Genomic DNA, 14,311 nt, shown 5'->3' with positions numbered 1-14,311 from the left:
ACGCGTGTCGTATGTGTGTGTGTGTTTGCATCGTAGTCCTGAGGGTTTGCATTTTGGCTTTACTGCGTGAGTATATTCCAAAAACATGTTTGGTTGACATGATGTCCACTCAAGCTGAGATTCATACCAAGGAGCTCCAACTGTGATGCAGTGGGAGCAAAATTTGTCCGACCATACTGCTCATTTGCAACACATTTCTCTTTCAAAGCTGATGAAATACAAGCAAGTTGATTTTCTCGTCTGGCGAAAGGAGTTTAATGGTGTCAACGTTTTTTTTTTTTTTAGATTTCCACTTACTCATTATCAGCAGCGATTCACAAACAGGAAGTGTGCGCGTGTGCGAAAGGGAAGTCGCTATTCTTGGTGACTTCTTCCTGTTTGGGTGTGGCTTCACAACATTACGGTGGGCGTGAGAAAAAGCGTATGTGTGAATGCGAGCGTCTTCCTGGCGGTCATTCTAACGTGTGGCGTGAAACTTCGAAATACAGTAGAGTGTTTTATTTACGGTTTTATGATAACTCGACTCTGTTTATTACATTAAAGTTAGTGAAAAGAACAGAAGTCTTTTCTGCTTGCGAATTGATCGTTTTGAGCGGGGATCCCGCATCTTATTTTGAAACGCGAAAGCGGACGTTCGCGTCCATCTTCTTGCGGTTGACTTGACTTGTGCAGAGGAGGGAGCGGCTCTCGGACGAGCGACGTTCAAGCAGAACGGGAGAGAGCCGAAGGCTGGATGACGGTGAGGTTTTCTTTCACTCTAATCGCCGCTCCTTACTCGTTGGACTTGATTTGCCCCCGCCTGGGAGTCCCCCGAGACGCGACGCACCTCGGCCACTTGTGACAGACAGCTGGACGAGGCTCGAGGGGGGCTGCCGGGTTGGGTCGAAGACCAGGGACAGGCCGAGGCGGGCGGGCGGGCTGGCTGGGGCCGCCGGTTTGCGGAAGCGAGTCAGTCGCAAAGGATCGACGCGACGTTTGTCAGACAGACCGGGCGACGGACACGCACACTAGAAGATCGACTGACAGGTTGCCGTCGCGGCGCGGTCGCGCTTTTATTGGCGAGATGGCGGCCTCGCCGTCTGACGCCCCGCTCGGTTCCGCACACTCAGCCGCTCAGCCCTGCCCGACGGAGAGTTGGCCGGCCGCGAAAAGACTGCAACTTCCGTCACATTAGCTTCGACCAGTGTTGACTGTCACACGCACACGCGCCTTCTATTAGAATTGAGGGACCCCACCTAGGGAGGGGGGAGGGGGTGGGGGGCGCTAGCTTGTGACGTGAGGCGTTCAGGGTTCAACAACTTGACTGCGTAACATTAACCGAGGAGGGATTCAGGGACTGTCGGGCCAACCAAATCCTTCAAATTGCTTCAAAAACTCCCCGTACAGTGCTTGCGTTCGTGTCTAAAACATATGTTATTACATAGGGCATTTGGCCAGTAAAGATAATACTGATTTTCTCAAAGGGGACTTAAGTTTGGGCGCGCGCACAGGTGAAAGGTTCAACAAAGTTACTATGATGATGCCTTTGGGGGACTGTGTATTTTTTGTCTTCGTGCCTGTGAAGCATTCGGGGTCCAGCAACCTGTCGCTATTGCTGTTTTTCTTTCGTTTTTCTCAACACTAAGTATCGTCGTCCATGCTGTCTGTGTGCAAGTACACACAGTCATCGCCTCAGCAACCCTCGTTCAAGCATTGTGTGTGTATTTTCATGTTGCATCTTGTTACAGCAAACGCAACACCAGGCATGACTGGTATGCACACACACTTACAGATGCACATTTTACGCGTTCGGATGCGCGCGCGCAGTACACGCTATGAGTGGTTCTCGAGTTTTTTTTTCATTGAAGTACCCCTTCAAAATAATCTTCATTTTCTAACGAGCGCTAAGCATTTTTGGAATTTAAAAAAGACTGACAGAGTGCTCTGCCATTTGTTTCCGCTTGATTGATCGTTGACAATACCTTTGACGTGCTATCCCTGTAAATATTTTATCCAGCAACATCGGAAAATAAACCACGAAACTCGGCGGGTTTTATTTCCGGCTCGCCTCTCGTAAAATGGTCTAGCTAATGAGCATGTGCATCGGTATTGCAAAGTAACACAAATCAAGGGCAAGTTGCTTCAGGTTCCAATTAATTTGCTCTTAATTTGAAAAGAAAAACAAACCGTCCCTGTCACCGCATTAAAAAGCGTTGAATTTGACTTGACTTGAAGGTACCTTGTTGAAATTTCAGTGACCTGCTTCTTAACATAATTGCCTGTTTCTTGCACGTGCAGAGAATAGGTCAAGATGCGTGAATACAAGCTGGTGGTTTTAGGATCTGGTGGCGTTGGCAAATCTGCTCTGGTAAGAAACTTCTTGTTGTCCGCTCACAATTATACGTGAAAAATTTTTAAATGTGCGCACGATGGCCCTTCTTTTGTGTGTAGACGGTGCAGTTTGTTCAGGGAATCTTCGTGGAGAAGTACGACCCAACGATAGAAGATTCCTACAGGAAGGTGACAACGCGCTTCTTCCCTTTTGTTTATCTTCTTCGGCTTTCGACTTTGGTGTCACATAGGGCTGCACAGTTAATTGAATTTTAATTGCGATCACGATATTGGCTGCCACGATTAATTAAGTGGCGATATTAGTATTTAAAAAGCTGGCTACACTGCATGTCCAATCAAGCGCTTTGTCGTCCTGCCACCAGGGGGCAATGTTTCCCACATGTTTGCATGGCAAAAGTGTGAAATGGCATTGAGTTTCTCGCCCGATTCCTGATGTATACAGTAAGCTGTTAATTTAGGCCCATTTTGAAAAATCCGAATTGGAATAAATTCGGTTTGAAATGACTGAAACGGACATGTGCTCGGTTCTAAGAAGGCTTCATTTTTTTCTTGTTTGTTTGCACAGCGGTGATGCCCTGTGTGCCAACGGCGTTTTCACTCGTTGATGTCTCAATTTGCATACGCTCATTTCTCATGATGTAAAGATGTATTGATCTCCTGCTTGTGTGCGTGCAGCAAGTGGAGGTGGATTGCCAGCAATGCATGTTGGAGATCTTGGACACGGCAGGCACAGTAAGCAACGTTTTCCAGTGCGGTCAGGCCGGTCGCCTTGTAAACTGGAGGTGAGCCCTTTTGCGCGTGCTTCAGGAGCAGTTCACGGCCATGCGCGACCTCTACATGAAGAACGGCCAAGGCTTCGCTTTGGTGTACTCCATCACCGCTCAGTCCACCTTCAATGACCTTCAGGACCTCCGCGAGCAAATCCTCCGCGTGAAGGACACGGATGATGTACGCCCAAACTTAGCTCGGCTCTCGAGGCTCCGCGAGCTCAAGCTTGTGACGTGTGTTTGCGTTGAGGTCCCCATGATCCTGGTGGGCAACAAGTGCGACCTGGAGGTGGAGCGCGTGGTGGCCAAAGAATCGGGCGTGGGCCTGGCTCGCCAGTGGAACTCGTGCGCCTTCCTGGAAACGTCCGCCAAGAGCAAGATCAACGTCAACGAGGCCAGTGGACGCGCGCGCAAAACCGGCGCCCTCTTCGCCGGCTTACCGTCTCATCTTCTTCTGCGCGCTCGTAGATTTTCTACGATCTGGTGAGACAGATCAACAGGAAGAGCCCAGTTCCAGGGAGAACTCGCAAAAAGTCCACTTGTCAGCTGCTCTAATGACCGCAGGTACGGCTCCGGTGCGCGGGCTCGCTCGCTCGCCCGTCCGCTCGCTCGCTCGCTCACTCCACGTGTGTCCCGTTTGCAGCGGCACTCACCTGAGCGGCACCGACCGGGCAACAAATCAGAGGACATCTTCCTACCGTCCCGCCCCCAGCTACATGATCATCATCAAGCCGGAAGTCTGTCGCCACGACAACCGCGACTCCCGCGCTTCCTCGCCCTCCTCCTCCTGTTGCCTTGGAAACCAAATGTCAAGAGACTGTCATGATGATGATGATGATGATGATGAAGATGGGCTGCCAGGACCATCATGCTCTCTGCTTCTTGTTTTTCTTTTTATTCGTTCAGACCAAGGGCGCAAAGTGAGGAAGTCACTGCCGACATGGCTGAGTGTGTGTGCGTGTACGCGTGCATATGTGTGGCTCTGACCCAACAGCGTTTGTGAAATTTTCATTATTTTGCTCATTATGTGACTTTTTTTTCGTGCACGGGGACGTGGCTGTGCAGGAGCAGCAGATCTTGGCATTCGCGCTCCATGCTAGCATCTGGCTAAAACCCCACCTGAGAAGCTCGGTTAGCAATTAGCGACATATTTTTAGCTCCACGTTTTAATGGCAGCTGACAGCGCCCAGCATGATGAGGCACACCGATGTTAGCTAGCAGGTTAGCTCACATGTAACACCACTGCACATGTCTTTAGCCGACGTGTCAGCGTGTTCTTGGCGTACCGTTTTCTAATGACTGCCAATATCCGAAACGTGACTACAAACGGTATTTTGCCTGCTTTTTTGGGGGGATAGCTGTTAACAGGTCAACTTTTTTGTAGCATTTCTGCATGTTGCCTGCTAACTGCGTGTTTTGTTCCCTTAATTTTTTTTTTAATAACTTCCAGTGCCTATTGACAGCAGTTTAAAAAAAAAAGATGCCTTTTTGATGCTAGCGGTTAGCGTGCTAGCTTTCGCAGTTTGCGGCATTGCACCGTTTGCCGTTAATTGCTAAAAATGACTTGAAGCCCAGATCTGCTGCTGCCGCCGCCGCCACTTCCGGCGGCAGACACGTTGCCTTTGGACAGCAGACTCACACTGGTCCACTACTCGTGTGCCTCCGGATTGTATTGTAAACATGTCGTGACATGTTTAAGGACATTAAGTAGATGTGAGACACACCTGTGAGGGAGAGGGGGTTTGTGTTGATGAGGGCGATAATGCGCGATTGTTTTGCTGCTTTTACTCTCAGCCTTTTGTGTCGTTTGTGTTTGACGCATAACCTCAGTGTTGATGGAAACCACTAAAAGCCTTTTAAGTCTTAAAGTGTACGTTTGCGTGCATTTGTGTGTGCGGGGGGCGTGTGGACGTTGTATGTTAGCGTGTAAAGTAAGTGTGTGTTTTGTGTTTGTGTGCATACTTTTGGAAAATGTCTGTGGATGTTGTGTGTGGATGGCTTCATTTTGGTCTTGTGTCTGTTCGTGACTGTAGTCTGGTGCGTACGGTGCGTGTGTTTGGCGGTTGCATGTCAGTACATTTGTGTGGGAGTTGCATGGGGTAGGTTGTGTGTCTGCGAGTGGCGGTTGCTTGCGTTTTCGCGTTCGTGTTGCATGTTTCAATTTGTCCGTTCAAGTGGTGCCAAATCAGCACGCAGGCCACAACAGCCGCTCCGGGGCCACACGAGGGGACGCCGCTGAGCGGAACCAAATATTGATGCACTTTTATTGGTTTTGTTTCCTGAACGCATGTTCCGGGGGGGGGGGGTTCAAAAATGAATAAAAGTGGAGCCAATTTCTCATAGCAGGCTGACGTTGTGATTCAACACAACATGCCATATCCCGTACATTTTCTTCGCGGATATAATACATTTGGTAGGCGTGTAGCTCCGACTTATGTTTTTTAAAAACTTTTATTCAAACAGTTAAGATCCATGATGATCCTCTGCGAGTGACGAGACCCTCTCAAAGAACGACTACAGTTAAAAGAAAATAGCAGAAAAGTGAGACATAAATATGTTTTTTTTCTGGGTTTTCAACGTGGAGTTTGCCTATCGTTTGGCTATAATAGACACTTCTCAAGGCAAATGATTACATGGAAATTCTGGTATCCCTTAAGGCCCTTTTCAATTGGATTGATACAATTATCTGCCCCCGTGTGGCGATAAAAGGCAAATGCACGTGACCATTTCGTGCTGTCAACGTTGGCAAGAAAAAGAGAAAACTAGATGTTTTGGGGAAAAAAAAGGCTTTAAAATACACGGTCATTAAAAAATAGATATGTACATGGTCTGTTTTAGCCTTACTATATATCCTTTTTTTTTTTTTGCAAAGAAGCCTTACTATAGGCGTATTTTTTCAATGAAAGAAAGCTCTAATTTCGTCAGGTTCGAAATAAATAGAACTCGTAAGGAAACTTGCAATAGACATGGTTGTAAATTAAAACCAATGTAGTAGGAGGAATTATTTGTTGTTATAAAAAAGTGTCTCATATATACTGTAAAAAAATATATATATATATATATATATATATATATATATATATATATATATATATATATATATATAGTTTTTTTTTTTTTTTACTGAACTTGGGGGGACGCGTGCTGTACGCTCTTGTGCAGCAGGTGGCGAGCCTGCACCACAAGTTTGCTTCCGGGCCGCCACTAGTTACGGAAAGAAGAAGAAAAAGGCCCGCGGATGCAGGTGCGACCGAACTAAGTGAGTACATAAGCAAATGTTTGGCGTTTGTTGCCGTTTCTCTCGATGCTATTTTGCAGGGTCTGAATCCATTCTTTTTGCAGATCAATGGTGCAATTGTTATGATGTGATTCAATTGAAGCACAGTCGAAGGGTTGCAAATCTGCACTCTTAGCTTTCAAGAGAAGAAAGTGTTGACAATCTTGCGTAAAGACGAGATCGTTTTTAATCACTTTATGTAATGGTTGTATGAGTTAGAGCGGGGGCGGATAAACTTTTTCTTAAATCCGGCCCGCCCATGACGGCGCACAATGCAGGTTCGGTTTGAATGATTCCGTTCATTTCATTTTGTCTTGTTATGACAGACTACCAACGCCAGGTGTCACTATAGCCGCATTGACAAGTTTTGCAGAGCTTCGAAAGCTTCTCGCTCTTCTACCATTAGACGTATGAATACATGTGTGTGTGTGTTTATCAAATAATAAAAGGGAATCAAAATACAATTTGAAAAGGTTCGTTTTAGGGAGTTTAGGGGATTTTATTCCAGCAGCTCAACTTCATTTTGAATTTGAATCTAGTTTACACTAGTTATGAATACATGTGTGTGTGTGTTTATCAAATAATAAAAGGGAATCAAAATACCATTTGAAAAGGTTCGTTTTAAGGAGTTTAGGGGATTTTATTCCAGCAGCTCAACTTCATTTTGAATTTGAATCTAGTTTACACTAGTTTTGAACACACTGTAAATGATTATTTTGAATGTAACGTCTGGTTTAAAAAATGTTTATAGTAATACAAAAGAATCACACACCTTCTGGATGCCATACTTTTTTTTTATTGTGCCGACTAAAACGCAGTGAATACCTAAAAAGACATAGCAAGCAAGTAAAAATTGTAGTGTAATCCAAGACAGGAAGTGGAGAGGCGAAAGAAAAAAAGTTAGATACTTAAGAAATTAGATGCTGTCAAAGAAAAACCAAAACAGAGAGGTGTGAAAAAAATCCAAACACATACCTCCCGGCTTGTACTACACGTTAAAAGTTCATTTGAGGTGAATAGAGCACATGTCTAGAAATAACTTCTAGATGTTCCCCCAATGTTCCCTGGATGTCAAAACAGTATTTAGTTTGAGACTGAGGTAAAAGCAGGCCTTTTGAGAGGTAGCAACGTGTGTCTGATTGTACTAGAATATTAGTGTCACTTTTTTTTTTTTTTTTTTAAGACTCCCAGAGCTGAAGCGCCATCCACAGCGGCTTCAACAATCATCCGAGTCAACGCCAGCACCAAGACCAATCGAAAGGATCGATACGGCTCCTCTGAGTCTCTACCTCCGGCCTTGGCTGATAAAACTGCGAAGAAAAGACTTCCCCAAGTAAAAAAACAATCCCGTATATATATCTTCTTTAACCATATAACAAGAGAAGGAAAACAAAATCACAGTTGCGTACATGAGACATCTAATCAAGTATGCCGACTAATTAAAAACAAGAAAACGTAGTCATGAATACAATACGCGATATTCAAATCCACTCGAGGCGGCGAAAATGCACTGAGATTTGACAAAGCGCTTTCAAATGAGGAGCTTCTGCATTCCTGATATATTCTGTCGATTATTAACATTAGCATTGGCTCTTACTGAAAGTCAGCCGGCGTGACCAAAACTGGAGGTAGTGAAGTGATTAGTCCATGCTTGGCAGAAACCATCGAGGTACATCGAGTTCATTCATATACTGTAGGTAGTACAATCAGGAAAAGAAAACAAACAAACAGACCGTTGACGAAAAAAATAAGACATTCAAGTTCATCGTCCGGCAGAAATCCCGCTTTGTCAACGGAGCAAAACTTGTTGCGTTGTTACGTGTCCGTACGGAGAAGCGTGAAGCTCAATGACCCATAGCTGCTTTTGGAAGTAGAGAAAAACACACCGCTCACTTGACTTTTTTCTTTTTTTCCCCCCCGGGGTCGCCAAGGAAGCAAAGGTCAGGCGGCAGAGGAGATTTCAAATGCAGACGGATCCGATTTTTTCAAAGCCATGTCCAGTAAACAAAACAAAAGCGAGTTATATATACCGTATAGCGCTTTGGCGCCATCTGGTCCAATCTCATCGAGCTAATGTGATGGAATGAGTGAAGGGCTTTCAAAGCAGTGCTTTTCAGACGAACCAATTATGTGGCCCTTACTAATGTATAAAATCTCTTCGCATATTTAATGCAAACAGAATTGGAGTTAACAGTGTATGTACAGTACCGCTCAAAAGTATGAATGCATCTCCTAGTCGCTATAGAGTATTTTTTTTGTTGCTGTTTCGATTCTCCCAAGCGGGCATCGTCGTTTCTAAAGTTTTGACCTATTTCTCAATGGATTCAAAACGGCAGTCTGGACACGGATTGATCCCGACACGTCAATGGAATTTGTAAGCGGCGCCAACCTGACTTGAGCTTCTTCACCGATGGCTCCGGATTCACCCGATGGAGAAAAACAAAATGCGCTTCCTTGACGAGAAGACGTCGACAAGCGTGACCCGGTTTTCCGTATACAGTATCGCGGAGTAAATTCCGACACGTAAACGCACGCGTGCTAGGTCGGGTGAAGTCGGAGGTAGTTTGAAAAAACGGCCAAAGGCGCCGCGCCGTCGTCGGTGACCACAAAGCACCCACGCGCCAGCCGATTACGGATGCGCTGTGAATTGAGGTGTCCGGTGGCACGCCGCCGAAATCTTCAAAAGCAGGTTTCTGAGGTAATGCGTTTTGTTCTTACGTGAGGTTGTTTTGGCAAGGCGGGCCGTCCGTCCCAGGATACGTCCTGGCAGTGCCGCGTGGAACAATCGAGTTTGAATTAAAGCTGCGCTGCGCCACCGCAAACAACTCAAGCCATTCACCGATGTAAAAACAAAAAAAAAGATGGTGCAGCAGTCGGACGCAGGCAAGTTTGGTCGTGGCGTAAATGACCCCACCGAGAACAAGGCACATAGAGCAAAATGCATGTGTGGAGTTTTTACATGTTGGAGGCTCATTTCTGAAACCCATCAATGACCGTTAATGCTGTTGCGCGGAAACATATGCCCATATATGGTCATTTTGTGTTTGATGCTTTATGACCTGGAACGAATTGCAGTTCCCAGCTGTGCATTCTTCATACAGTAGTTGATAGTTGCAATTTCTGACACCGTATCAGTTTGACGTTTCCAAACTTTGACCCGCTTCTGTATAAAGATAGTTTTGTTTCGTCTTGTTTTTTTTGCTTTTTATGTTTCCTCGTCCTTGGTGGTAATACATCGTTTGAGGTTAGGCGTTGGTGGCTCTACGACCTGTATAGTTTGCAAAAGAAGACTTGCGTTCTGCGCCAACTGTTTGCACGTTGGGGAAAAAAAATGCCCGCCTAGTGACAGGTCTCTTCATCCAGCGTCAAGCAAAATACTGGACCTGAACATGAAAAAATAAAATAATGGCATGTGGAAAAGGTAAAAAAAAAAGAAGTGGTCAAGGTAGTCTTTTCCCTTTGAAAGACCTGACAGCTGAATGAGGTAGAGGTTTCATGTCACGGAAGCTTAATCTTCCTCCGGGGACTCCCCAGCCTCCTCTTCCTCCTCCTCCTCCTCTTCCTCTTCTTCTTCCTGGCAAGGACCAAGATCAAATATGTCGGTTACGGCAGCGGTCTCCGACTACCGGTCCGTGTATGTATTCCTCGTCGCAATCTTTTTCGCGTGGAAATAAAGCAGCCCCTACTCGGATGAGATGAATTTCATTTCCCGCATACGGAGAGGTTAGCTGGCGTCGGCTTCCTTTCCCAGGCCGCGGGCGTGAAAGCCACGGAGCGGCCCCAGCGCGTTCCGAAAGGTGCGGCTCCGCATCCATTCGTTAGCGCTCGCAGATGGCGGCCTTCAAGAGCCTGCTAAATGCTACCATGTGTGACGAGGGCAAACCAGAACAAGGGGGGGGATTGGGGATTGGATCGGGGGGTGTCGGCTACCACAAAAGACCCTTTAATCGTACGGGCCTGCTATGCACAGACACGGCGAAGAATATTGCACGCAGGTAAGGGCGGAAATGGCAAAAAGTCGCATTGTTTGGGTAAAAAAAATCGCTCTGGCCATTTTAGGTATACTGTGAGCGCTTGTGCAACAGGGCCTCCAAACGCTTCGCTTTTTAGCCCTAATTTTTTCATCCGAGGGCAAGCTAAAAACCAAATTGTGGACGCTAACGGAAAGGAATTTGGACTTTTTACGGACGCGTCAACCCCGCCCGTCTGGAGGTTTCCCTCCAGCCGGGTGTTGTTTGGTCTGAGATAAAGCAGCCTATCAAAGTGGGTGAGCTAAAGGACATTTTTATGGTTTGCAGCTCCCCGGGCCTCACGGCACCTCCCGACTACTTCAGGCCCCGTTCCCAGAGAGCCGCAAATCAGAGGTGAGTTATGCAAAAGTGGCCTGTACCAGCAAACAACAAGTAGCTCGGTGGATTCCTGGACCGTGAGGACATGCTGGGGGTGGGGGTCCTGTGTCATGTTTCAATCGCTCTGTACCATTCTACTTCCATTGGGCTCAATGTGCTCCAATGGGGAGCGTTCCCCGCGATCGTACGTCGCGCGAAAGATAAGGAGGCCCGACCTACCGCGCTCTATTTTTTTCCTTGTTTGATGAACTTGAATTTCAAACGAGCTCGCAACCTTAGCTTATATCCGTGCCGTTGATTTTTAGGGTTTCGTTTAAATACATAATGCATTGAGATAACAGGAAGAACGAGTGCCCCAATACTTTTGTCCTCTCATCGCGGATAACTTGTTTTTCCAAGCGTAAGAATCCCTTACCTGAGCAGGCTTTTTCTGGACTACTTGCTGCGGCTGCAAGAAAACAGAAAGGCAAAAATAGTTACTAGCGTCTGTTAATTCATCATCAAAAGGCATCCAATCATTTCCGCGACTTTAGATACAGCGTTGAACAGTGAAACCTTACAAAGAAAAACATCCCAAATCCACTGCTTTTTGCAAATTCACTAAGTCAAACACAAGGTTTGATGGCCTGCTAATTTTTAACCCCTAAAGGCGCATTTGTTCCGGATGGGGGTCGGTTTTTAGACAACCTCTTTCACGAAAAAACAAAAGGTCATTTAAAAAAATCATTGTTTCAACTGACAGGTTCTGAATCGTCTCTTCTTATCCCATCACGGAAAGTTGTTACGACGAGGCCGACAGCTGATACATAGCCACTGTATCTTGTACACGGCCAAAGCAAACCAAAAGTAATCCAAACCCAAAGCGAACCAAAAGTAATCCAAACCCGGCGATAATAAAAAAGCCAAGAATTTGACAGGGTGTATCCCAGTCCCAGTTTTACGACTGAAGGCCAAACGCCAAAGGAAGCGGCTACCCGCCACCGCGGGGGCATTATGAGCTCCAAGGGAACTCCCTTCACACCTCATAGACTTTGAGACCCAAGCAAATTCAGGCTGGATGAATATCTCATCGGGATCGACAGAAGTAAGCCCTACATAGAATGCGTACGAAGGCAACATTCCCGGAAAGTCATTCAGCCCGCGTCGCCCAATCAAGGCTCATAAAGAAGCTCGGAAAAATGAACGAAAGACGATGAAGTATTACTTCCACCAAGCGCAAAAGGGTGAGCTTTCCATTGCTTTTGGCCGCAGTCGTCGGTTTGTTAGCAAGGTAGCAAGGAAAGGTATATCGAGAATCGCCGGTCGCGGTAACCGCCGATTGCCCGAATGTGATCAGGCAAGTCCTTCTCTGTATGAACTTGAAGTTCAATTCAAGTTCCGGGATGTGACTCAGGAAACGACGAACAGGAACTTCAGTCCTTCATTTGCAGGCAACGTCCAGAAAACAAGTGTCCTCCCTCAATCGGAAAACCCAACGCTCCAGAAAGAAATTCAGTCCAGGAAGAGAAATGTAAGCTCTCGAACGCAAGGCAATCTCCAGGACAGACCAAACCGAGCTGAAATCTTCAATCTTGGATGAGCAAGAGGGACGAGGTAGTTTTCATCCGTGTGCCCCAGTCTATTTCGTCCTGTTCTTAGGTGTGATATTGTGATATTGTGTGTAGTTTTCATTCGGCCTTTCCATCAGCTTGTCGGGATTGCATATACTGCGCGCTGACGTAATGCGAAGGATGTCCTAAGCCGTCCTAAATCTTCACAGGAAGTAGCGAACAGCTGAGCAGCCCCGACACTCTGAGAACGTAAAGAGAACACGGAGAGCATCCTGCGCTTGTAATCCGGGCCAGCTGCAGGCCACTGAGCCCCGCACCCGACGCCGAGATGGCTTTTAGCAGCTGGCGGCTTTCGGACCCGCCGGAATGCCCAGGGGCTCAAACACAGCGACGTGGTCCGTGCCGACGCCGGACGGGGAACACAAGTAAGGTGCAAAAACACGGAGGTTTCCGGTTGGAAGTCTTATCACCTACTGTTTCTTGGTCTCGTGTTTCCGCGGCGCCTCAAAATAACCCAGCAACGAGCGCAGCTGTCAGCTTATTCAACGCATCCGTATAAGTATAGTACAGCATTTTTTTTTACTCTCAGAGAATATGCCTCAAAGTCAAATTCACTGAATGGAACGAACCCACAATAGCTTCATCGAGCACGCATCTAGAACGTACGCAACGGCGGAGGCGTTTTACATGGGCAACTCCTCGTTTTTGAACACAAACAAAGCGACAACAGGCCAAAATACACGTTGGGTTCCGCTGAGTTTATCCGAGTCGTTTTGGGAGGCGTTCTCAGTACGCTAATTGGTCAAACGATTCCCAATGACGGCATGGGACCTTCATTCAAAGGAAAAAGCCCCCCCCCCCCCCCCCTTTTGGCAGCGACTCCTCTTTCCCCCAGTGCCCCAGCTAAGACCCTTGGCTCCTTTTGTCCCCGCAAAAAGAGAAATCACCGCATTGTCTTTCACTTGCTGCGGCGGCTTTTTGATGTGGCCCAGCTGCTCACTGGTACGAGCGATTCTGGAGACGGCTCCGGGCGTAGCGCGAGGGCAGCCCCTTCAAAGGAATGTCGGTCGGGTAAGAATGACTCAAAAGGGGAGCGCGGCCGGGACCCCTTTCTCGGCCTGAAACGCAATCCCCGTCTGCCGCCGGAAGAATGCCAGCTCTCCTCGCGGGCTTCTCACCCACCCAGAAGGCCTAGCCCATCAAAGGAGAAAAGCCTTCGCTCCCCAGAAAGTACACCGCACCGCACCGCGCCGGCCGGCCGCCATTCATAGCGTAGCCGAGGCCTCTCAATTGCTCCTTTTGTCTTTCAGCCTCCCCTTGACCGGCTCGCAATCGGATTCGCTTTATACAGTACGTGATAGTTTTTTATCGCGGAAGTCTTCAAAACAGAGGCGCATTTTGCCTTCTCGCCATTTTCTCAGTCGGCTTGATGCCGTGGATGAGGTATTACGGCCCGAATGGCATTTTGGAGCTAAGGGCCGCCTTTTTTTTTCAGCCTGGTTCCGGCGGCGCTGTCCTCGCAGAGGTTTTCGTCCTCCCTTAAGATAGGAGCTGCTGTTTGCTCTAGTTAACCGTTACTGAGCCCGCTAACCTTTGCACCTCCTTTGAAGCCTGCTGGATAATTGGGGCAGCGAGGTTTAGCCTCCTCAAACACAACACGGCCGCGTGGGTGAAACGGCCGTAATGGGATACGCATCAGACGGACCGCCACCTCGTGTAGGAGGCTGTTCAAATCTGGAATGCTTGACATTTAAATAGTTAACGTTTAACGGCTGTGCCTAATAGAGCACTTTGCCTAGGTGAACATTTTACTCACGTGGCGGCTTTGTGGAACGCGTGGGGATAAACACCGTCTGCCTAGAGACGCAGCAGATGAATTTGCAACAGTTATACCAGGAACAACAAACTCGCCTATGCGCTGTTTTGTGCACCGTATAAAAATGCCGCTTTACATCTATGTTGAACAGAGGGGAGGAGCTTAATTTACTCAGCGGTAGCTTTGCTTGACAGTTCCAAAGTCGTCCCCGGAGCTATCGA

At 47.2% G+C, this 14,311-nt stretch overlaps 2 protein-coding genes and 1 long non-coding RNA gene across 3 annotated transcripts in view; 2 read left to right on the top strand and 1 right to left on the bottom strand.

Annotated features, from left to right (window-relative positions):
• Positions 1 to 578: 578 nt before the first annotated feature.
• On the top strand, positions 579 to 4,966 carry LOC148405286 (ras-related protein Rap-1b). The gene is made up of 8 exons (XM_088406892.1): positions 579 to 739; positions 2,278 to 2,347; positions 2,431 to 2,499; positions 3,007 to 3,063; positions 3,139 to 3,279; positions 3,349 to 3,492; positions 3,567 to 3,662; positions 3,742 to 4,966. The coding sequence occupies exons 2-7, from the start codon at positions 2,291 to 2,293 to the stop codon at positions 3,651 to 3,653; spliced, it is 555 nt and encodes a 184-aa protein (XP_088263018.1). The 5' UTR covers positions 579 to 739; positions 2,278 to 2,290; the 3' UTR covers positions 3,654 to 3,662; positions 3,742 to 4,966.
• A 1,357-nt stretch (positions 4,967 to 6,323) lies between these two features.
• LOC148405285 (uncharacterized) lies at positions 6,324 to 10,740 on the top strand. Its single transcript, XR_015864117.1, has 3 exons — positions 6,324 to 6,357; positions 7,559 to 7,708; positions 10,674 to 10,740. It is a non-coding gene; the product is annotated as an uncharacterized LOC148405285 (long non-coding RNA).
• Positions 7,149 to 14,311, bottom strand: part of hmga2 (high mobility group AT-hook 2) — a 17,243-nt gene continuing 10,080 nt past the window's right edge. The window contains exons 4-5 of the mRNA XM_088405958.1: positions 11,140 to 11,172; positions 7,149 to 9,949 (exon numbers count right to left, since the gene is read on the bottom strand). Of these exons, the coding sequence (XP_088262084.1) occupies positions 9,884 to 9,949; positions 11,140 to 11,172 (99 nt within the window). The 3' untranslated portion in view covers positions 7,149 to 9,883. The remainder of the gene's footprint in view (positions 9,950 to 11,139; positions 11,173 to 14,311) is intronic.

Source organism: Hippichthys cyanospilos, chromosome 22 (genome assembly GCF_059441005.1).
Source record: "Hippichthys cyanospilos isolate Australia breed blue-spotted pipefish chromosome 22, RoL_Hcya_1.0, whole genome shotgun sequence".
Taxonomy (NCBI): Eukaryota; Metazoa; Chordata; class Actinopteri; order Syngnathiformes; family Syngnathidae; genus Hippichthys; species Hippichthys cyanospilos.
Note: the sequence above shows the minus strand (reverse complement) of the source record. Positions and strands in the feature narration are given on the sequence as shown.